The sequence below is a fragment of the Coptis chinensis genome, chromosome 3 (assembly GCF_015680905.1).
Source record: "Coptis chinensis isolate HL-2020 chromosome 3, ASM1568090v1, whole genome shotgun sequence".
In the NCBI taxonomy this organism is placed as follows: domain Eukaryota; kingdom Viridiplantae; phylum Streptophyta; class Magnoliopsida; order Ranunculales; family Ranunculaceae; genus Coptis; species Coptis chinensis.
Genome location: NC_141458.1, coordinates 112454996 through 112478443, shown reverse-complemented (window position 1 = coordinate 112478443; position 23448 = coordinate 112454996). Strand labels below are relative to the sequence as shown.

Below are 23448 nucleotides of genomic sequence, written 5' to 3'. Positions count from 1 at the left end.
ACAGTCCCACACATGATTCCCTTCTTTCTCTCGCCGTAGAAAACAAAACCAGCCCAGAAACGCGTAACCACGTCAAAATCATAACAATAAAAAATAGATATCACAAAACAGAACCGAAAGAGTTGGCAAAAAAACACGAAGACTTGTGACTTGTGAGAGTGTAAAATGTGATATGATTCAGGAACAAAAAAAACCCATCCTCATTTCTCACCCTTTCTATGCTCGCCATGCTTTCTTCCACTTGCACCACTATCTTGCTCATTTCTTTTTTCTTCTTCATTAATTCAGTTCATTCACAACAAACCGGGTCAGATCTTGACCCAGAACAAGAATGTACAGGAAAATGGATACATATCAGAAAACTTCCATCTCAATTCAATCTAGATCTTCTTATCAATTGTTCTGACTACCCAATTTATGATGATTTCTGTCCTTACTTAGCTAACCATGGTTTGGGTCACAAGACCCATAACCGTTCCCATAGTTGGTTTCGTACCGACCCATTTATGCTTGAACTCATTTTCCATCGTCGAATTCTCGAATACCCATGTCTCACCTCAAATCCCAATCATGCCAATGCTATTTATCTTCCGTATTATGCCGGTATTGATGCGCTTCGATATTTATATGGTCCCGATGTTAATTCCAGTGCTGAACATGGTTTACACCTTTACAAATTTCTACAAAATGATAATCCACATATATGGACTAGGAATTTTGGTCATGATCATTTCTTGGTTATGGCTCGTCCTGCTTGGGATTTTTCGCAACCGTTAACAAACGATCCGCCTATTTGGGGCACCTCGTTTTTAGAATTGCCAGAGTTTTATAATGTAACTGCGTTAACTCTGGAATCGAGAGTGTGGTCTTGGCAAGAACAAGCGGTGCCTTATCCGACTTCGTTTCATCCACCGAGTATTGCATTGATGGAAAATTGGATTGAGCGAGCACTTCGTGCTCATAGGACTACTTTCATGTTGTTTGCTGGTGGTGGTGGGTTGGGTTCCTCGCCTAATATTAGGCGAAGTATTCGCGGTGAATGTGAGAATACTACTAGTAATAGTACTAGAGCTCTTGGTGGTAGTTATTCTGAGGTTTGTAAGATTGTTGATTGTTCTAATGGGATATGTGACCATGACCCGTACCGATACATGAGGCCAATGTTGAAAGCTAGCTTCTGCTTACAACCACCAGGTGACACGCCTACACGGCGGTCTACGTTTGATGCGATACTTGCTGGATGTATTCCGGTGTTCTTTGAGGAATCGTCTGCCAAGACTCAATTCGGATGGCACTTGCCTGAGAATCAGTTTGATGAATTCTCGGTGTTTATACCAAAGGAGGAGGTGGTATTGAAAACTCTGAACATCATGGATGTTCTAATGGCAATTCCTAAGTCTGAAGTAAGAAGAATGAGAGAAAAGGTCATTGAGCTAATGCCAAGAGTTGTGTATAGAAGGCATGGGGAAGCAATGGAATGGAGGGGTGTGAAGGATGCTTTCGACATTGCGGTAGATGGAACCATATACAAAATCAAGTCCAGAATAGCAAAAACAAACAGCAGTTAAGATTATTTGATTTCTGTTCTCTTAATTGATATTTGCTTTTTATTCCCCCCTTACTTTTCGGCTCAACTATTTATTAGTTCCATACTTTCACCTGATAAATGTATAGAGTTAAAGAAATTAGAAATTGTACATTGTTCCATTGATAATAAATCAATTGATAGCATCTTGCTTATTCAGATTTATGTCTGCTTTTGTGGCAAGTATTTTAATTTTAACGTACGATATAAGCATCTTAAACACCTGTTGTAGTTTATAGTATAATCATTCTCAATACTGAACAGGAAAAACGAACTTTCAGTAACCAAAAAAGAATCTGTAAGATAATACAAGGAATTTCAGACGCAAATAATTATAAAATCAACAGGAATAACTAGGAGATGATGTGATGAATCTTTCTCTCCCTGAATCCACTCCATTCCCCAAACTTCATTTGGCTTCCCCCTTCTCTAATATGTTTCTTAGAGAAATACTAGCTGCTATTTAGTAAGCGGGCATAGCTCCTTAGTGTTTCTTGGACTAAGGAGCTACGCTTTTAAGCACTTTCCCTTTTGTGTTGCTCTAATATGTTCCTTAGTGCTTCTTGAACTGGTTATCATTAGGACAAGTTCTCATCCCCATTTTACAATCATCGAACCCCATGATGCCAACCTGAAAAAGCAGCAATTTTGTGGCCTGATTTTTACCTTCCTAAGTAGAACAGCTTCGTCCAAGGCCAAGGGAATTAATGCAGCAAAGTATTGCCATAACCGGGCAGATTTGGTATTAATCCGTTCAGGAGGGACCTGCAGTCGTATTGCAACTGATTTACAAAAAAATCGTCAAAGGTTCTAAAGTCTAAAGAAGTATGAATATTCACATTAAGATTTCGTGGAGCAAACATTGCAGACTGCAACTCTACTGTGGGTTCTGGATGACAGTGGTACTTGTGACTGGAAAACCAGAGTTTACTCAAACTTTGTACTTTTGGGAGTTCAAATATGGACTTTGCTTAGGTTAACAACATGAAGATGTGAATGGGTATGGGTTCATTACTGCATGGGCTTCAAGAGGTGTGGCCGAGCAGAATGTAACTAAAATGAGACGTACATACCAGGTCCCATTCGTGCCCATGTAATAGATGCCAACTGCTCTTCCATTCCACGCACAAACTCTAGAATCCACATTCTGGACTTTGGCAAAGGAAGCACACTTCAGGATCTCAAAGTCCTGCGACAGTTTCAAGACAAGGTCTTGATCCCTCCCAGTTTGGGACATTGAGTGTCAAGCTCCTGAAGACAATATTCAGTGATCTGAAAGAGGATGTCAGGCTAAAAGAACCAGTTAATAAGAGCCGATAAGCATGATACCTAACAAAACATGAGCACTGAGTTTTGGGCTGTGTAATGAAGATAGCATCCTGCAAAGACACCCTTCAAAGTTATTTATATATTAAACTGACTGAACTCGATTCTAATGCTTACAAAGTCGTATTACTGCCACACGCACACTGACTGATTTGGTATCAATCACTTGATCATGAAAGTCATATTATTGCAACTGTTGTCTCACAAGTACTTGCTTAGAGAGAATTTTGAAATTAGTTAAGTAAGAGAATGATAGCTTTCCTGAGCCTAAAAACTTGGGCATCTGTCACCAACCTTAGACACAACTTATCCAGAAGTTAATGTTAGTGAACTACATTCGAACACCCCCAAAGAGCTTTCCGGAAATAGGGTCACACCAACGTATATGGAGACAAACAAAGAAGCTTGTGTCGATAGCAAGAGGGTACTCTAACGTAAATGTGTAAAATCAGAAAAATTGTGCACGCAGGAGGTAAGGAGAGTCCCAAGTGACACTACATTTATTGTCAAAAGCAAGCGCTCAATAAAGCAAAATGCATCAAAGGTGCCACTTACAAGTGCAGAACGCAACATGCTTACAATACAGTAGCTTCATGTCTGTCAGACGGCATGAATGGAGAAAAGGATTTGATGGTGCTGGGGAATGATTGGATCATATAACTATTTGGCAATCATTCCCTTAGTGGTGGCTCCCAGAGAAGTACATGCTCTTATAAGGATATCTTATTTGTATTCACTATGCTGGACAGATTATGACATATTGGTAATGACAGAGTCCGTCTTTGAAGTTCTCCACTCTCGTTATTCGATAGGTGAACCATGACCATAACATCAAATAACAAAGCCAAGTCCAGAAACAAGGACTTGTTGCCAGAACAGCGTTCAGTAATGTGCCTGTGTATAACAGTATAAAGCTCTTTTTATCCTCAACGGGTTTAAATCATCGAAAAAAACTTCTTCACAGTTTAAACACTCTAACCATCTTCAATATCAAGACAAAGCAGAAAAAGAAAATAACAATAAAATAAACAGCTGAAGAATATCACACCTGGAAATGCAAGACTCACAACAAGAAAGTCTAGGGGTTGCTTCTCTGCACCTTCAATAGACCAGCAAAGGAAGAGCATTAGTATCGGAAAATGGGGAAACACAGATCAGGAGACGCCAAACGAAGGTTTATTTCGGTGCCAATGAGAACCAAATGATGGGCCATTATATAGAAGAAGAAACAGAAGAAAAAGTTCTCTAGCTTAGAGAAGAGAAATAGAAAAGCAAGAGGAGATATTGCCTACTGGCCAGCCAAAGTTGGTAAGAAACAGTCGGACCATTGGCTAGCTAACATCAGGCACATAGCTGCTGCCCATTAGTCTGCTCAAGGCCAAGGGCTCTCTTCCCAGGATATCCTTACTGTCCGGCCTTTAACCTGGCCACTTAGTAGTTACGCTATAGCCAGTTCTTGCACTTTATAAGAAACACAAAGATGTCTAGGCACTCCATTCCTTTTTCTCTGGATGCTTCCTTTCTGTTACTTTTTTTTAGCTGCAAATGCCGTGTTTTAGCCCTGTGTGTATGCAATGTAGGAGAAAGCAAGAGGAACCCTCCTCGCCAGCACATCTTCTCACCCTGATTACACTTAATAAAGTAACTCAGGAAAATTCACAGCATAGTATGAACAATCACCAATACTCCTTACAACTACACACTCCATCTACAAATCTATGGAAGCGAACACGATCCCTCACAATGATCTCCCGTTCATACAATTTACTGATAATCTTTGTCACCTCATGGCAATCAGGACAAACTCTTAAGTTCTTCACCACTCGAATCACAACTGGGGCTTTTGTCTTCAGTAGTCCATAAGCAATAGCCAACCGCTCACTATGCTCGCAAAGGGCACCTTCTTTCTCTTCATCGCCAACGTCATGTAAGACAACTGATGTCCAAGGATCATGACCAACTCGACGGACTCGCTCGGCTATGTCTTGTAACACTTTCCTTATCTCATTTTCCTCAGGGTGTGACCTATCACCAACCACAAACTCATGTACAAAGCCATCAGTCTCGATCGAACTACATCCAGGAAGTGTTTTGATTCCAATTTCCTTCATCTTCATCCTCACGCAACTCACTTTCTCCCACAAAGAGTTTGCAGCATACAAATTAGACAGGAGCACATAATTTTCGGCATTGAGCGGCTCGAGTTCAAGAAGCCTACGAGCAACAATCTCCCCTTTCTCCAACATCCCTTTCTTCTTGCAACCCATGAGAAGTGTTCTCCAAACTATTGAATTCGGTGAAATGTGCATTGTTTCAACAAAACCATATGCTTCTTCTACAAGTCCAGCTCGACAGAGTAGATCAACCATACACCCATAATGTTCCATTAGAGGTTCTATCCCAAATTCAATCATAATCGACCAATAACTTCGTCCCTCAGATACTAAACCTCTATGAGCACAAGCAGATAACACACCAATAAACGTAACTTGGTTTGGTCTGACATTATCCTTTTGCATCTTGGCAAAAACATCCAACGCGTCCTCCGCGAGTCCATGAATAGCCAGCCCCACAATCATTGAGCTCCAAGCCTTAGTATCTTTAACAGGCATTTCATCGAAAAGTTTTTTCGACCTCTCAATACACCCACACCTAGCATACATATTAATAAGCGCAGTAGTAAGCTCAAGATCAACTTTAATAACATGTTTATCAATAAACGCATGTACCCATTTCCCCAAATCCAATGCACCCGACGTCGCGCAAGCAGTAATCACACTAACCATAGTAACTTCATCTGGTCTAATACCAACCTTTTGCATTTCCCTAAACAAACCCAAAGCCTCATTAACCAAACCAATTCTAGCATACCCACTAATCATAGTACTCCAACCAATCAAATTCCTCTCAGGTATTTCATCAAACAATTTTCTCGCCAACCCAATTTCTTCACACTTGGCATAAAAATTCACCAATGCAGTTTGTACAAATGGACTAGAACCCAACCCAAATCTCAAAACATGTGAATGTATCTGCCACCCTTCTTTAAAACCCAACACAACAGCACAAGCTTTAAGTACAAATGCAAGTGTGTAACTATTCGGGTTCGGGTAACCCGTTTTAATCAACTTATGATATAAAAAAACGGGTTCTTTAGATGGGTTTTGGATTTGTGAACACCCACGAATCATGGAATTGTATGAGAATATGTTCGGGTTTTGTATTTGAGTGAAAACGGTTCGAGCGTGATTTATGTCGCCGGATGGTGAGAGTGCACAGAAGCCAACGATTTGACATAGTAAGTGAGTTTTCAAGTTTGGAGGGAGTGGGGATTTTAGTACGTGGGAATGGATTTGGCGTAGGTATTTCATGTTGGTACATTTTTTTAGTAGTGAGGCTAAAAATTGTTGTTGTTCTCCTTCTAGCAGTGTTGTGTTTGTCATATCATAATAAGAAAAAAAATTCTACTGCCAAACGTTTGTTAAATCTGTTACTGCCAGTTTGTGTCACTTGTTTTAGCGGGACCTTCTTCCGAGGCAGTTTGGTGTTGATTCAGAGGCCAAGAAACAAACATTAAATAGCTTACAAGGGAAAGGGCCATCAATCAAATCGGTTACACCAGTCAATCAGTCGTACGTATATTTTAGGATTTAACTGGTTTTAAAGTGTGTCGAATTTAATTTGACTGGTGGGAAGAAATTTAGCATTCGCAATGTACCACTGCATTGGGTATTTGGGTCTAACTGTTTACTGCTTACTTTCTAAGGAAGTACACTGACCATTATAATGATCTAATTACTAATTGCTTGTCGTTAGGTATAGCACTGTTTGGTTAACTTAGATTGGAAATAGGGAGTCAATTTTAGTCTTCATTGAGTAAAATTGCAGATATCGTTGTGTGTTAGTATGTGATCCGTGATGCTACTGGTTCTTCTAAGGTTTTGATAAAATGATACATTGTCTAGTGTCTACATTCATTTTAGATCAATGTCAAGCTGATGCATAAACAATAATGATCAAGAATCGTAAAAATCAATATTGTATTTGACATTTTTCGTGTTACTATTTTGTAAAAAAAATGTGGATAATTAAATAGGACGGAAGTGACATACAATAGTATAGAGAGGTATTACTAAATAATGAAGTATGATAGAGGTGCTTATAATTATGAAAGAATGTGTTACTAAACAATGAATATCTGGGAGAGAAAAAATACATTGTTCACTGGCTTACCCCTGGCTAGATGAGATTTCGAAAAGTTCAGCAATCTAATAGGGTAGAGATTTTGAGTTTTTGACACCATTATAACACGAAACAGCACTTGACAAATGTAACCAAACCAATATTGACCGAATTTACTCATCTACATGCATATACTCTTACAATTTTCAAACCATGTTTGCGAGATCAACGTAACACCAAAGGATTTAAATAACATATTGCCCTTTTACGATAAGGAAATCGATAACGTACCACCGTATTTTTTATCCAAGGGGTCATATGATTGGATTGGAATTCCCCCAAAACTCATGCCATGTAAGGTCTCGTTTGTTCTTTTTAAGCTTCTATAGTTCTGTGTTGACCGTGTTCGACACTTCATGTATCCTCAATTCTTTATACAAAGTTACTGTTAGGTATACATATAAATTCCAAATCACATAACCAACCCACAATACAATAGGCCAAGTTGAGACAATATCAAGTTGAGACAATATCGCTTTCTTTAAAGTTGTTTCGCGTCTCCGAATCTTCTCTCAAACAAATTGCAGCAAAGAAGGTGCAATCTCTATGATACAACGTCCAATCAACTAATTTCCATTAAACTCCTGCACTAGATAACAATAGAAGAAGAGCACTACACACACTCGCAATAAACTTAACGGATTGCCCAAGTGAAAACAATGAACTGCAATAGAAAAAAATCCACTGCCAGTTCATTTTTTTTTTTTCAGTGAGAAAGAAAATAGAAATTGGTTTTTCTTTTGTAAATGTCTATCCTTCAATAATGGGTGTATTATAGGCTAATAACCTGTGGATATTGGACTCAACATTGTTACTAGATAAGAAAAACCAAGTCAAAAAATAACCAACAGGAAATAATAGCCGTACCATAATGAACAGGCCCATATGACCAACTCACATATTAAAATACATCAACAGTTACAAACACATTTTTTTCTCTATTTATCAACACACAAATATATGAGTCAATCAGTCGATCAGCTCTAAAACACGGACGCACCAACCCATGGGCTGTGTCTGTGTCAGACACGCGTCGGACGCAGTCAACACGGTCAAGATGTAGTCAACTAAACTAGACGCGGGTCAATATGGTCAGGACGTGAATTTTGACCCAAAAAAATAAAAAATAAATCAAAATAATATTAAAAAACTCAATTTTTTTATTTTTTGTTTTATTTAGACTCATGACATGTTTTTAAAGTTTGATTAGAAAATATTAAACTTAATTTTGTAGCTATTTATCTTTAATCATTTTGAATTTATAAATGTTGATACATTTAATTTAGTTTTTAATGTTCAATTTATATAAAATAAAATTATAAATATTAATTAATTTTTGCGTCTTTTGTTGTGTCCGCATCTTATATTTTTGAGATATAACCGAATTGCTGCGTCTGCGTCAATGTCTTCGTCCGTGCAACATAGTCGATCAGTCATTTCATCCATATCTTGATCCTTTTGGAGTTTAAGCCGATCTTAAGCCTGGGTGTATCCTCTATTTGGTACATTCTTTACCAATCTAAGAAACTAAGAAAGTTGGCCATATGCCCATATGTAAACTTCACGGGCTTTTGCAGCTTTACTCTTAATTTTAAGAGCATATACGAGTTGTACGTAAGTTGACTTGTGAAAAGTGTAGTTCATAATTACATACCAGAAATGTTCTACTTTATCTTGCTCATAGCTTAGTACAACTGCAGTAGACTAAACTAATCTCCCCAACATTGCAAGTTCACAACTGCTTCGCTGCATATCTCCCCCACTTGTGAAAAGCTATGAGTATCTGAGTATGAGCCTGTGTGAGCTTTAAAAAGCTTGAAGCACAAAATACATCGCCTGATAACTATTTTTGTTGAGCGCGCACGGCGCCATGCCATGCCTCGTGACCAATTTGACCATGGCCATATTTGGCTATTCGCGGATCCGCCTATCCAACATTTAAAGCAGAAAATGATTATATTATGTCGTCAACCTAGTAAATCGTCCATTCGTTCCCTACAAAAATCTCCAAGAGTCCTTTGTAAAGAGATACGGTTGTTGGGTGATTTGGACATTTCCATTAAAACCCACATCCACTCCTGTCATTTCAATACCAAAACGGTCACGTTTATACCCTAGTTCGCAGACCTATTATACAGTTTTTCGCCGAGATTTGAGAAAAGTCACCGTCTTTGTTTTGTCATGTTGCAGACTCGAAAACTGGGGAACTGAGAAACTACAAGACTAGAGAGAGACAGTGGTAATATTAGTAATAATAAGCCAATGGTTGAGACAATCAGCCATACTTTATGACCCCATTTGTTCCAGCTTTATAGGTAGCCTAGATTTCGCGAACCAAGAGGCCGTTTGGCAACTATGGAAAAGCCAAAAGCTATCAAGCTTAAAATTCCTTTTGATTTTTTTACTTAATGTAAAGCATGTTCGGCAAAGAGATCTTAGCAATTTTCAATTTCTAAACCCAAAAAGATAAAACTACACAACCAATATATTACAAGTTAATGACATCATAAAGTGATAAAACCATGAAATAGCTTTTTGACGTGTTCCCCCCCCCAACACACACACAAAAAAGCAATCAAATGGCTGGGGAATGCCCTGCAAATTAACCAACTCATTCTGATCTAAAAACAAAGAGTAAGCAACTCATTTAGAGAGTTGCAGTTGGACAACCTCAGGTCTAAAGCCTGCATATCTCACTAGAAAGATGCTATTTGTCTTGGGATGGTAAATTCATTTTTGGAACGCAAATTAAGAGAAATAAGTCAAATGTGTCACTTATCAAAAAAAAAATCGTAATTTGAGTCACCAACGCACTGCTGAAATCTCATTTCTATGTCAACCAAAGTTCCGGATTTCGGAATTTTCAGAATTCCGATAAATCTAAAAACCGAAATTTATTAAATTTCGACCCTATTACATTCAGAATTTCAAATATTTCAACTCTATATTTGGAATTCTGGAGTTTCGTTCGGAATCACGAACTATGATCTCAACAATTATTAAATTCACAACCAAAATATTGACAATTTTAGTAGCAAGTCGGACAGGACAAGTATTTTCATCCCACAAATTGGACTGGATTAGTGCCTCAGTCAATTTTCACCAATTTACTTTTTTTTTTTTTTTTTTTCTCCATATTTTTTCTTTTATTCTTCAACAAAATATCTTCACAAAGATCTAAAAATAGAGAAAATAAGGATGGTAGATATAGCAAAAACCAAAGCCAATAAAATAGCCAACATACCTATGTCCAAGGTCGTTCAAAAAATTTCACAATCGTAGAAGATAAAATTTTATGTCATAGTTAAATTTTTATTCCAGAAGATGCAGTTGTTGGAACGAAGCAAAATAGATTTGTTTTTTTTTACAAAATTGTTGAATAACTGAACAAGCGTATGAGCCAACTTGCTTATATATGTAGGCCAACCACAAACTGGTAGATCGGTTCAAGCTCGTTTTCACCAAATCCAACATGCGGCAAGTTTATTTTAAGGCTATTATGATCAACAATCAAAAATGAATGTTAGTGGTACTAATGTGGATGATATAATACCATTAGCTCGTACTATTTATTTAATTGTTGTAAATGAACCATTTAAATTTGAGCATTGTTATTGAGTTTTAATTGTAAGTCCAAAATCAAACTAGAAATTATAGTGGTTCAAAAAAAACATAAAACCACTTCTGTAGTGATGTTAGTGGTAGAGTCAATAGTGGATCAACCGCTAACAATATATTTCGTTAGATGATGAAAAAAGTCAACCATCAAGTAAAGTGTCCGGTTTAGAAAAAGGCCCAAAGAAAATGAAGTTTAAGAAAAAGAGATGTTAAAGTTTAACACACCAAATGACACACATTCTGGAGGAGGTCAGAGACAATCAACTTATAGCTGCAAAATATTTGCAAGAACAAACAAACCTAAAACAATAAATATTTCTCTTGATAAAAAAAAGATAAAGAAGATGAAAGATTAAGACTTGAAACACAAAAAGAACCAGATATCATGATGCTTTATCTAAGCAAGTTTAGCGATATTCAACTTATATTTTGGGAAGCTAAACAAACAACTATCTATCATAAGTGGGTTGAACGAGAACAAGGTATTCATGCTGCTCTTTATGTTCCTCATTCTCCAAATTTTCCAACATCTCCTAGTCCATACATTCCAACCCCTCATAGTCCATACATTCCAAACTCTCGTTCTCAGTAGTTTGGATCGTTTTCTTCTTCTAGATCAACAAGCAGTGTTAGTTAGTCTCGTGGTATGCGAACACGCTATCCCAATCCGATCCATTTATGATGAACGAAAATGAAGAATATGAAGCTGATGATTTTTAGTTATAACATTTTTTATTTGAAGTTGTATTTTTTTTTATTGGCAAACCTGCTTTAAATGAGATCAGTAACTATTTGATGCTTGCGGGGTTCGAGCCCCAAACCTCTTGTATCATCACCCAAATATTTTACCGACTTTGAAGTTGTATTGATTTTAATTTAAACAATGTGCAAATTTCTACCAAATTAACAACAATCTTATTTAACAAATCACAATTTTATTTTAAACAAAATAAACTTGGTGAAAACACACTTAATAGAAAAAATACAGTTAAGACAGGATCAAACTTAAACAAACATATTAGTTATTTATTTGGTTGTAGCGAAAGCACCATAACGTGCCTAATGATGTTGAACCACATCATTCTTCAATTGTTTATTAGTAGCTCCATAATGAATACTTAATGTCTTGACTATCATGTTTTGCACAAACACATGTTCATTACTCTACATCTCAACTTCAGATACATTTCAACTTCATGCCACAATCGCTCATCCGAAGGTGGTTTACATTTTGAAGTTGTACATTACGCCTCGTTTCAACAATTATGTTGTGAAGTATAATATATGTCTAAATTATAACGAGATAGAGCTCTTCTCGTCCCATTGATGAGCAAGTCTACTAACAATTGCAAATATAGCTTGTAAAATACCAAAACCACGTTCCACATCTTTATGAGCTGATTCTTGCGCTTTTACAAAGTTAATATCCATGGAACTAGTAGGAAATGAAATTGTTTGAACCAGTGTAGCCTATGGTCGATATATTCCACCAACAAAGTAGTAGTCCATGTTGTAAGAATTGTTATTGACTTGATAAACACAAGCTGGAGTTGTTTATTTAACTAAATTATCAAATAAATGATAATTATCTAACACATTAAAATCATTACACGATCCAGCCATTCTAAAGTTTGCGTGCCAAAACCATAGCTCTTAGTCAACAACAATTTCCAAAACCATAAACATTCCAAAGTATGCGCGCTGAAACCTATGACAAAATTTACCTGTTTTATAATTGGGCCTACATCAAATAATCAACCACCAACTGTTCATGCGCACCAACACGATCACGGTTAGTATATTCTCTACCATCAATAGATCCATCCCATTTTAGTACATATAAAATGTTGATAGGCAAAATCATTGACATCACTACAACTATATCATTTTGCATTTGTTAAACGATTGCGACAGTTTCATCATCATCGTCGAAAATCAGTTCACTTATTCTTGCACACAAATTGTTACTATTACTACTAGAACCCATGACAAAATATAAAAAACTTATGACTAAAAACTTAAACTGATAAGAGGAGAAGAAGAAAGATACAGATGAATGGTGTTTCACTGTCATATAGCCTAAAAAATGAAGAGAAATGATGGACGCTAAGAAAATAGAGAGAATAATAGGTGGGACAAGCTTACTCGTGTAAAAAAAATTTAAATTTGAATGGGACAAATATTCCCCGTCTGAAATATAAACCAAGAGTTTGGAGAAAAATGTGTTGGTGATTTTAACAATTTTTACTGACACAAAAAGTTGATGTGTCACAATTTGTCTAGCAACACATTGAAGATGTTGTAACAAAAGCATTAATTTTATTTGTAATTCTAATTATTTTGGCTAGATTTTTTTTTTCTGGAATTCTAGAATTCATAATAGCTCGTTTGTGAAGTGTCTCGATAAAATAGATTAGTGTCAATTTGACTCCAAAAGCGTATGTGCACAGTCCACACAGGCACACATTAGTTGATCGTTAACTCATTATCATTATACATTAAAAAAAAAACTACACGTCTTGAAAACTCTAACCTTAATTAAGGTTGGACTAGCTATTTATCTGGTGGTAGTGCTCGTGATTTCGAACGGAATGTCAGAATTCCAACTAATATTTTGTTTTTTGAAAAAATTGGAAAAAAAACATAGGGTTGATATATTGTTAATTACGAAATAGTCGAAATCAAAACACAACACAGGTCACAGGGTCGATATATTGTGAATTCCGGTTTTTGAGATATTCGAAATTCCAAATATTTCGAAATCTCGAACTATGATCTGGTGATGATTGGTGAACACACTCTCGGACGCTAGAAAGACTCTTTGCTTGGCTCAATAAACTGGACAACAAGAGCCTTGGTTCCTACACATGTCGTACAGGGTTGCGTTGGTGCAACTCATGGAAATGAGGATGCATGTCAGCATATATTCCTCAGTATGTATTAAATTGGTTCAAAGTTTAGAAAATCTATGAACCCTCTTTAATAAATGAACCCAACCTCTCAGTTCCTGTTCCTTCATTGCTACAGAAACAGTGTGGCAGCACAGTTGCAGGCGCCGTTTCCTTTTTATACACTCTACTCCCTTTCTCAATTTTCGTTTCTCTCTCTTTCTCTTTGCAACGAAGTAGAAACTCTGATGCTGACTCTCTATCCTCAACTTCTCAAGTGTTTATCTAATAAATCTTGACTACAATTCAACTTTCACTCATATTCTTCACTGAAAAACAACTTCAAAATAATGGTGAGTTAATTAGTTTTCTTCTTTACTTGAGCTACAGTGCTACACAGATTGAATATTCTTTGACTTGTTTTCACTATAACTAATTGAATTCTTGACGAATTATTATTTATTTTTTATCAGGCGGGTTCTTCTTGTCTTCCTCAATGGCTTTCAGCTATTCTTGGAGAGAAGTTTTTTAGCCCATGTATGGTTCATGAAAATGTGAAGAAGAATGAGAAGAACATCTTCTGTTTTGATTGTTGCACTAGTATTTGTCCTCATTGCTTACCTCCTCATCGTTCCCATCGACTGTTACAGGTAAGTAAACCTTACAAACATTCATTACTGCATGAATTTTACTCTTAATTCTCCCATTTATCTCTATGTCCAAAGTTCATCCTTATGTTCTGTTTTGAATTTTTGTCCAGATTAGAAGGTATGTTTATCATGATGTTATAAGACTAGACGACTTGGAGAAGTTAATTGACTGTGATTTTCTTCAAGTAAGTGAACTTAACGCACTTCTCTCTCTCTATCTCTCTATGTTTCTCAATTGTTTGAATACTAGTTAATAAGTTTGGTTTGTTTTGGCAGTGTTACATTACGAACAGCGCAAAGGTGGTATTTATAAACCAAAGGCCACAATCAAGACCCTTCAGAGGTTCAGGAAAAGTTTGCAGCACCTGTCGCAGAAGCTTGCAAGATCCTTATCGCTTCTGTTCTCTTGCTTGCAAGGTCCAAAATCCTTAAATTCTATTCTATATTTTCTCCCTCTCTCTTTTTTTTTTCAAGAACTCTCACGTGGCCCAAGTCTTATTTCATGATTTCTTACATACCCGATTTTGATTTACAGGTTTCTCATCTAGTGAAACGTGAAGGTGGAGTTGCAAGACATCTATATGAATGTGAATACCTTCCATTATCTGAAGAAGAAAGTCTATGTGACAATGATGTTGAACAAATGACTCCCGACTCGGTCCTTGAATCGCCAACTTCGATGCTAACTTCTTCTGGTTCAAGTGGAGGTGGTAGTGTTGGTTGCAGAACTCTTGCATGCACTGCAACTACAGACTTCGTGATAAAAAAGAAACGGAGTAACTTATCGGCATCTAGGAATTCGTCTCGGCCGACATGTTCACCAGCATCCGAAATTGCTCTCACCTTGAACAAGCGAAAGGGCAATCCGAATCGGGCTCCATTTCATTGATTCTGTTACGGAATCGAGAATTTCGGATATAGGTGGTATTTCTGTATTTGTTTGTTTCTGACTGGTTATTGACGGTATCATATAGGGAGGGAGGGTTGAAAAATAAAGACGAACCCTCCCAATTTTGTAGGTTTGTTTTTTCAGGTCCCTATTGAATTTTAATTTACAAGAAAGGTCTCAGAAGATGAGAAGAAGGAAAATATTGAGAAGGGGACCTGTCATGCTGATTGTATTTCTTTTATTTAATTAAACTATTTATAATTAACAAACCTCTCAACTTTTACATCGAACTTAATTTGTGCATTTTTTCTTTCTTTCTAGGGATATGGTCAATACTCAATAGACTGTGAGACGTTTTTCTTATTTTGACTGAATTGCTCAATTTTAATTAGTTTTAACTATTGTTTCAACTTCCAAAGATGTGCGAAGCTAAAACTGAAAAGTTTGATTTCGTTAGAATGAACCCGTAATTTTCAAGCTTTTATTATTTGATTCTTCTAATATCTGTCTAGATTTCTTAATTTTCCGTTTTGTAAAATCTGGAAAGATAGACTGATTTTTCTGGATAACATTTTCAGCAAGTTGGAGAAAATAGATTGATTGTGATTTGTGAATGATTATTTACGGGACAATACCTCAAAATTTTAAAAGTTCAGGGGGGTCAGGTAAATCGTAAGCCAAATGCTTCTGAGAATAGGTCTTTGGTTGGGAATTGGGAGGGAGAAATAATGGACTGGTATTTTTGAGGTAAGTACTTTGTTCATTTGTTGGGGTTGGAGGGTTTTTTTGTGTTTACAGCTGTAGCAATATGCGGGGAGAAGTGGGCCTGTAATCTGAGAACAAGAGCTCGGTTGGGTTGGAAATTGGGATTTTAAAATCTAAAGAAAGGCAGATATATGGTCCACCACACCTGAGTGAAACCCTAGAATTGCTAACCCATGGGTCACTCTCACTTTCTATTTTGGTTTTTTCATTTTTTTCTTCGGATCTTCTGTGGAATATATCAATCGTATCAGTGACCAAGGCACAAAGCAGAAACTGTATAGTCAAGTGAGGTGGAGCGAACATTCTGGCTGGGAGGGGTATGTTGCTAAAATATTATTTGGTTGGTTTTTGTCTATTTTTATCTCTTCTCTTTGTCAGTAACCTCTTATCTCACCCTCTTCACTCTCCACGTCTTTTCAATCCCTCATTCTCTATTTCTATTCTCTATACTTTTCTAATTTTCCATTCACGCCCCTACTGTTATGTAGCATATCAGTATATATAAATTTTATAATATCGTTAAATGACTTAACTCTGTTTTCTCTAACACACATATTGAGTTTTCGATACATTTGGGAAACAAAACGAAGTGTTTATTTGTAAAAAAAATTCTTCAAAAGCATTTGCTATTTTGCCATAGACAAAATATCGAGAAATACAATGTACTTTTTGAAATATTAACTTTACTATATTGTATATTTTTCGTGACAATAACATACAAGCACTGTTTGGTTCAAAGAATTTCGAATCTTAAAGAAAGTGAAAATCTATAAACGAACTTATCATAATCTATTTATGAAGAATGTGTTTTCTAATTGTTTTGAGTCACAATTCAAAAAACTGGTCCACTGGATTAAACCCTACCAAAAATTTCTCAGTCTCTATATACGAGTGACTTTCTCAGTTTTCTTTGGTTTTTAATCGGGACGAATTGCAAATCTTAGTCGAAAGAATAAGGAAAGCAACTTCTTTCTTTTTTGGTAAAAAAGGATGTTGTTTTCTTCAATATTAACCCTAAATGGAAAATGTTTTCAACGTTAATCACTTTTCATGGTCTACCGAACACTAGGGGTGGAACTTGGGTCGGGTTAGTCCAAGTCTACAGAGTGAATATTCTAGGTCGGGAGGGAGTATGTGGCCAAAATGTCATTTGGTTGGTTTCTGTCTGTTCCCACCTCTTCTCTTCGTCCGTAACTCTTCTCTCTCTCTCTTCACTCTCCACGCCCTTTCAATCTCTCCCTTTTCCCTCTCCACTCTCTATGTCCTTCCAATTCTCCGCTCATGCCCCCACTGTTATGCAGTATATTAGTATATACGAATTTTATAATATCGTTAAATGACTTAACTCCGCTTTCTCCAACAAACATATTGAGTTATCGACACATTTGGGAAACAAAATGACGTGTTTATTTGCAAAAATAATTCTTCAAAAGTATTTGCTATTTTGTCATATACAAAATACCGAGAAATACAATGTACTTTTCGAACTATTAACTTTAATATATTATATTTTTTTCGTGACAAGAACATATAAGCACTGTTTGGTTCAAAGAATTTCAAATCTTAAAGAAAGTGAAAATCCATAAACGAACTTATCATAATCCATTTATGAAGAATGTGTTTTCTAGTTTGGAGTCACAATTCTAAAAACTGGTCCATTCACTACTACAGAAATGCCCATTTATCACGGTTGGTCAGCTGGTATATACCACTGTTCCCCTAATAACAGTGGTTTATAGTCATCTACCACGGTACAAAACACTTTTCTAGTTTTGAAACAAGAAAATACCACTATTTTTAAAAAATAGTGGTATATAGCAAGACATATACCACGGTACTATCAAATATTAGCCTAATTATTTTTTACTATATGTATACCCCACGTTTCCTTAAAACCAGTGGCTTATATTTTGGGCATAATTACACCTACCGTAGCAAAATCAAACAAGACGGGAGAAAGTAAAAAAAAAATTAATTAAGGGTCGAAAATTAAACACGAAAAACATAAAGAAAAAGAACAAATATCTACACTATATGATAGCCGGGTCTTTAGGAGTCCCACTTCTCAACCGAACAGTGTATTTCCAATCTCTCTATTTTAAGATTTTAGAACTACCTCCCTTAATTATTCTAAATTCTAATCAGTTCTTTTTTTTTTAAACAATTTGCAAAAAACTCTCCCACTTTACTGAAATTAGAATTAATTTCATATTATTTAAAATAATTTAAAAAACCTCCTTCACATTACTAAAATTATATTCAACCCCTCCTAATATTTTTATAAAAAACTCTCCCACTTTACTGAAATTAGAATTAATTTCATATTATTTAAAATAATTTAAAAAACCTCCTTCACATTACTAAAATTATATTCAACCCCTCCTAATATTTTTATATTATTTTTTAGATTAAAACTAAAATTCAAAAAATCATACTATCGGAGAAATAGGTTAGAACGACAAAAATCATACTATCCGAGAAATATTAGAGCGACAAGTTTAAAGGCTTGAAAAAACACCGATGCGTAGCACGGTTCGCATACTTGTGGGTGAATGAAAACACATAAGATAGAAAACCATCGTGAGTACAAAAAGTGAACCGTCAACATAAATCAGACCTAGCACTGGGCTAAAGGGCAAAAGAGCAAATCGTTTTTCTCTTATTCAGAATATCGAACAAATCTTAAGGTGAAATTTCAAAAACACCTCTCAGCTTATCGACTTAATTCCCTTCCTGGCTTCCTTCCTGAAAACCTTTATTGTTTCAGTCCATCTTCATCTTCTTACACTCGACCATATTCCTCTCTCAAACTCTAACTGAAGACCTAGCAAATTTTGCCAAGGAAGGATTCCTTAATTAATTTTCTATGAACGACTAAACCATAACCATTTTTCTTCAATTTGTGAATCTAAAGCTTTTTAATTTGAGAATGGGCGGGATGAGTGCGTTTGGTGGAGTAATGACGGATTCTGAAATTGATCGAAAAGTTTGAAAAGTGGGATGCTTTTGTGTAGTTCGTTTCCATTAACAAAGTTGAGAAAAAGTACAAAATTTGTTCTGATCTCTCGAGCGGAAATAACAAGGTATTTTGTATTCACTCGCTTAATTAGGTGTTCTGAATTGAGTTTGTTGGGCAGCCTATATAAGACAAAGGTTCTGGATTTTTTTTAATAATCTTATTATCTATCCTGAGGTTGTTCTATTGATTTGCGATTTCTTAAATTCTTACTTTTGACGTCTACAGTTCTATATATTTTTTATGTCCAATTTAAAATTTCTAATTTCCCCATTTATATTAGCATTACTGGCCTTAAATTTGATGATCTCTGATATTGTTATTATGTTTGGCTGCAAAGCTTGACAAGGAAAGGGTATAAGTAGAATCAGTGAACATCTGGTGTTTGCAAATATGGAAAAGTGGAAGTTTGTAAAACCCGCAACGTCGATATGATATGGAAGATAGATGGGAAAGGTGGGATCTTGTGCCTTCGTCTTTTCGTGTGATTTTTTTATAGGGTTTTAGTTTTATCTTGGCCTGAGTCTGTTTCACAGTTTAATTCACATTGTCGAGGGTAATATATGTGACAACAAGCCAGCAGTCACAGTGAATGAAGAGTCTGGGAGGAATCTATTTTATTGGTTCTTAGAAGCTGTCGAGGACCCTTCTCCAAAACCTCTTGTTATTTGGCTCGAAGGAGGTCTGTTTTTTTTGCTCTTCTATACTGTTATAATTTCTATGATCATGCACTATAGTGGAAAACCTTAGGTGATTAAATGAGATGGATCAGAAAACTAAAATGCACAACTTAAACTTGCTTTCTTATTCTTTTAGTCTTTGCAGTACAAGTATAGATCATTTTCCTGAACAACATTTCTAGGCCTACCTAAAACATACTACCAATTATGTTTACATAAATTTCCTCACAATTATTTGTTGTGCATTGTACCTACTATCTTTTGTATATTATTTTTGGTTCTGATCCAAGAAGATTCTAATCTTTAGGACCTGGGTGTTCGTCAGTTGGTTCCGAAGCAGAGAGAATAGGCCCTTTTAGTATTAATCCTGATGGAAAGACCCTCTATCTCAATCCTTATTCTTGGAATCAAGGTACGCACTTTTCGTATAGTTCACTAAGATTTGGTTAGCATTTTCAAAGATGGTCGTTTGTCGACTGGTTATTTTTGTGTACCATCTGCTCTGGAACTTCTTCAAGCTTTTCTTTCATTGCATCTAAGAGATCTTGATGAACTTCGCTCTAGTCAAATTCATTCGTCATGTTCTTCAAGCTTTCCTTTGATTGTATATAAGGCTAAAGGCTGTGCTTGATGGGTAGTTTTGTAACAAAGAAGACAAAAATGGTAATTGCGGGTAGATTACTTTGAAATTCGACATTTTTTTTCCCTTCTAAGGGTATCTATTTTTGGGAAGACAACTTTCTTTCTTAAAGAATTGTGTTTAATTTCCTTAAACTGGTGGATGTTCTCTCCGCCATTAGCTGTAAGTTAATACAGCTACATATATGATCAAGGATGCCAATAGAATGGTGTGCTTTGGGTTTTCTTACCAATAAAATCTGATTTTGGGGTAGGGGAGGGCAACAAAAAAGGTTATCAAATTTGAAACCATTGCTATTAGGAAAATCATATCTAGTTTAATTATCATCCCACAAACTCTCTTATGCAATTCTTACTGTGAATCCAATGCATCTTTTTTACAGTGGCCAACATCATATTCCTTGAATCACCTGTTGGTATAGGGTTCTCCTATTCCAGCAATCCATCTGAATATCTGACAAATGGAGATAAAAGGACTGGTATGAGTCCAAATAATTTAGACCTGAAAATGCTATATATAGGACTTTAAACTAACATAATCTCTTTTACTATTATCAGAACTTACATGTTTACATCTGATGACTCGTTAGTATTCTTACTCAGGTGGTTTGAGAGATTTCCTCAATATAAAGGAAGGGATTTCTATATAACCGGCGAAAGCTATGCAGGTAATGAAAAGTTTAACTGGTAGTTTTATTCTAAAACAGTAAGTCTTGGCACACAAGTAAGCTAAGTAACTGTATTTGATTTTACCCCTGGGTAATTTAACTAATTAATCAATCATAAAATCATGAAAAGATGTTGGTAGAACAAAGATCAAAGTGTCTTATAGACTGGAATCCTTTTTTGTCAAGTCAAGGTGGCCTAGCTGTCATAATGAAGCGGACTCTGTTTTGGAAAAGAATAGCACACTTTTTTTGGTAATAGAGAGTGGTTTAAGGCATATCACAATTGCTTTTGTGATGGCAGGACTCCAAATGGCATAGTCTCTCTAGTGTGGAGACTTGATCCCTTAATGTCTTTAGATGGAAAACAGAGAAAACCACACCACAGCACTAGGGTGTCATTTTCATTAGAAACATAGAGTCGTTACGTTATCAATATCTGACCATTTTTTACCCCCAATTGAATCATTAAGTAAATAGAAAGGAAACGTTTAACTAACATGATTGATTATTTTTCTACTATTCCATTAAATATTGGCATATTTTGTTTTGTCATAGGACACTACATTCCTCAGCTTGCCCAAGCCATTATGAGGTATCAGTCGTCTACAGGGCAAAAACCAATCAATCTCAAGGGCTACATGGTATGTACTCAGTTCCTTTTTATTCTTATCTCTTGATTGTGCACCATGGGAACATTCAAACAGTTGAAAGAAGAAACATATGTAATGCAGGTGGGAAATGCTCTAATCGATAATTTCAATGACCAATTGGGACGTTCAGAATTTTTGTGGTCCACTGGTTTGATTTCTGATCAAACCTACAAGCTTTGCAACATTTTCTGTAGCCATGCTTCTTTTGTGCACAGCCCAGAGAATTGTAGTAAGATTTCTGATGTAATTACTCTCGAGCTTGGGAACATATATAGCATCTATACTCCTGCCTGCACTAGCAATGTCAGTGATTCGGATAAACCCCCGAAAAGGCGATATGTAAGTAGTTCTTCCTGAGATCGAGTTCTAATTCATACCGTAATATGTTTAACTCACAGCTAAGATCACTTATATATTCCCAGAAAACCATAATATACAGGTAGGTGGTAGCCAACAAAAACAACAAATGATGGAAGTATGACCAATTTCATTCTAGCATCTAAACTGATTTTTATGTCTATATATATCTAGCAACATGACATGTGGCCGGTGTGCATTTTTGTTCTTTCAGTGTGTATGCTTGTGTGTCTCCATGTGTAGGTGCAGATTCATGAGGTAGTAGGAATATGCTTGAGAAGTAGTGGGAACCATCTGTGGAGAATATTGGAGGATGGTTGAGAAGCCTACTGAGGAGATTGAGGTAGGATTGGACAGGTGATTAATTATTTGAAGAACATTTGTCTCTTTTTTCTCTTAATGAAACTTTGTTTGTGCTTGTGATGCTTTGTAGGCTCTTTATGGAGCCGATTTGGAAATTGGACTTTTTGGAAGTGGGTTTCCAAAAGAGTCCTCTACAATGGACTGCTCTAATTACAACAATAAATATTTGAACTCGAGTTGGAATTTGAATAATTTTGCAAGACTCCTAGGCTCAGTGCTCTCTTTTGAAAGTGGGGACATTTCAGGTGTGATGGTACCTTGGTTGTATATAGGAATGTGCTTCTCATCATTCTGTTGGGTAATACATTTTTTTTTTCTTTCTTTTCATTTTCTTGATTTTTTATGCTTATTTTGTCATCTAGTCTTTTTCTCTTTGAGATTCCTTTGGTTATATGATCTATATATTCATGACTGTACATTTCTTAACCGAAATAATGGTTTATAGGTTTCCAGTTTAGAATTAAATGAGACTTTGTTTGTTTATCTTCGTTTTTTTTCCTCTGATAAACAGCATGTTGAGGACCACCACTTCTACTCAATGAATTACATGCACTTTGGGGCTCCTAAAATTTGGTATGGTGTTCCTGGAGAAGATGCTGTCAAGTTGGAAGTGGCTATGAGAAAGCATTTACTAGACTTGTTTCAAGAGCAGCCTGACTTACTTCATAAGCTTGTGAGTAATTATCTTTTTGTATTGCCACTTTTTAACATGGAGGCTTTTATGCAAGTCGTTTTTACAACTATGTAAAGTCAAATTTGTAATGACCTAGTAACACAAGACTATTGGTATGGTCGTTACTATCTTCCTATACAAGTGAATTACGAAGTTTGTGCATGTGGAAGATGCAGGTTGGCACACAAGTTCCATGGCCAAAAGACCTTGTTCTTTTAAGGACGACATTGAGGTAAAAAGAGCATTTTATATGCAATTTTTTAATTTCCAATTCGCTATGATTTTAACACAGTTTGGTTTGAATTTTCAATAATTTAGGAAGAGACAAGTAAAAGTATCCTACACATTATTGTCTTTTTTTTCTTTGAAAAGTATATGTTTACATATGTTGTGAGTCTATATGTTAGGGCCCATATCAACCGTGTGGCACAGAGTGTGG

At 36.0% G+C, this 23448-nt stretch overlaps 3 protein-coding genes and 1 pseudogene across 14 annotated transcripts; 3 read left to right on the top strand and 1 right to left on the bottom strand.

Annotated features, from left to right (window-relative positions):
- Nucleotide 1: 1 nt before the first annotated feature.
- LOC147513057 (putative xyloglucan galactosyltransferase GT19) lies at nucleotides 2-1748 on the top strand. Its single transcript, XM_086596093.1, has one exon. The coding sequence runs from the start codon at nucleotides 219-221 to the stop codon at nucleotides 1566-1568; it is 1350 nt and encodes a 449-aa protein (XP_086452219.1). The 5' UTR covers nucleotides 2-218; the 3' UTR covers nucleotides 1569-1748.
- Nucleotides 180-6591, bottom strand: LOC147513056 (pentatricopeptide repeat-containing protein At1g59720, chloroplastic/mitochondrial pseudogene; annotated as a pseudogene). Of its 3 annotated transcripts, none has more exons than XR_015215198.1 (4): nucleotides 3960-6591; nucleotides 3467-3805; nucleotides 2659-2857; nucleotides 180-2350 (listed from the first exon to the last, which is right to left on the bottom strand). The product of XR_015215198.1 is annotated as a pentatricopeptide repeat-containing protein At1g59720, chloroplastic/mitochondrial pseudogene, transcript variant X2 (transcript). The 3 variants fall into 3 exon arrangements; XR_015215199.1 differs by lacking the exon at nucleotides 3467-3805 and adding an exon at nucleotides 2915-2964 and having other exon boundaries at nucleotides 2659-2836; XR_015215197.1 differs by lacking the exon at nucleotides 3467-3805.
- A 7150-nt stretch (nucleotides 6592-13741) lies between these two features.
- Nucleotides 13742-15493, top strand: LOC147513055 (protein RGF1 INDUCIBLE TRANSCRIPTION FACTOR 1-like). Its single transcript, XM_086599515.1, has 5 exons — nucleotides 13742-14012; nucleotides 14133-14309; nucleotides 14420-14494; nucleotides 14586-14726; nucleotides 14845-15493. Exons 1-5 carry the CDS (start codon nucleotides 14010-14012, stop codon nucleotides 15196-15198), a joined length of 750 nt encoding a protein of 249 aa, XP_086455641.1. The 5' UTR covers nucleotides 13742-14009; the 3' UTR covers nucleotides 15199-15493.
- A 3031-nt stretch (nucleotides 15494-18524) lies between these two features.
- LOC147513054 (putative lysine-specific demethylase JMJ16) lies at nucleotides 18525-23150 on the top strand. Of its 9 annotated transcripts, none has more exons than XM_086596092.1 (11): nucleotides 18525-19046; nucleotides 19320-19435; nucleotides 19560-19661; nucleotides 19967-20071; nucleotides 20682-20777; nucleotides 20902-20966; nucleotides 21522-21607; nucleotides 21698-21955; nucleotides 22217-22316; nucleotides 22407-22634; nucleotides 22848-23150. In XM_086596092.1, exons 2-6 carry the CDS (start codon nucleotides 19411-19413, stop codon nucleotides 20946-20948), a joined length of 375 nt encoding a protein of 124 aa, XP_086452218.1. In that variant the 5' UTR covers nucleotides 18525-19046; nucleotides 19320-19410; the 3' UTR covers nucleotides 20949-20966; nucleotides 21522-21607; nucleotides 21698-21955; nucleotides 22217-22316; nucleotides 22407-22634; nucleotides 22848-23150. The 9 variants fall into 9 exon arrangements, with proteins under 9 accessions (XP_086452218.1, XP_086452217.1, XP_086452211.1 ...); XM_086596091.1 differs by having other exon boundaries at nucleotides 18532-19046; nucleotides 19516-19661; nucleotides 20857-20966; XM_086596085.1 differs by having other exon boundaries at nucleotides 18534-19046; nucleotides 19516-19661; nucleotides 20857-20966; nucleotides 22223-22316.
- The last annotated feature ends 298 nt before the right edge of the window (nucleotides 23151-23448 follow it).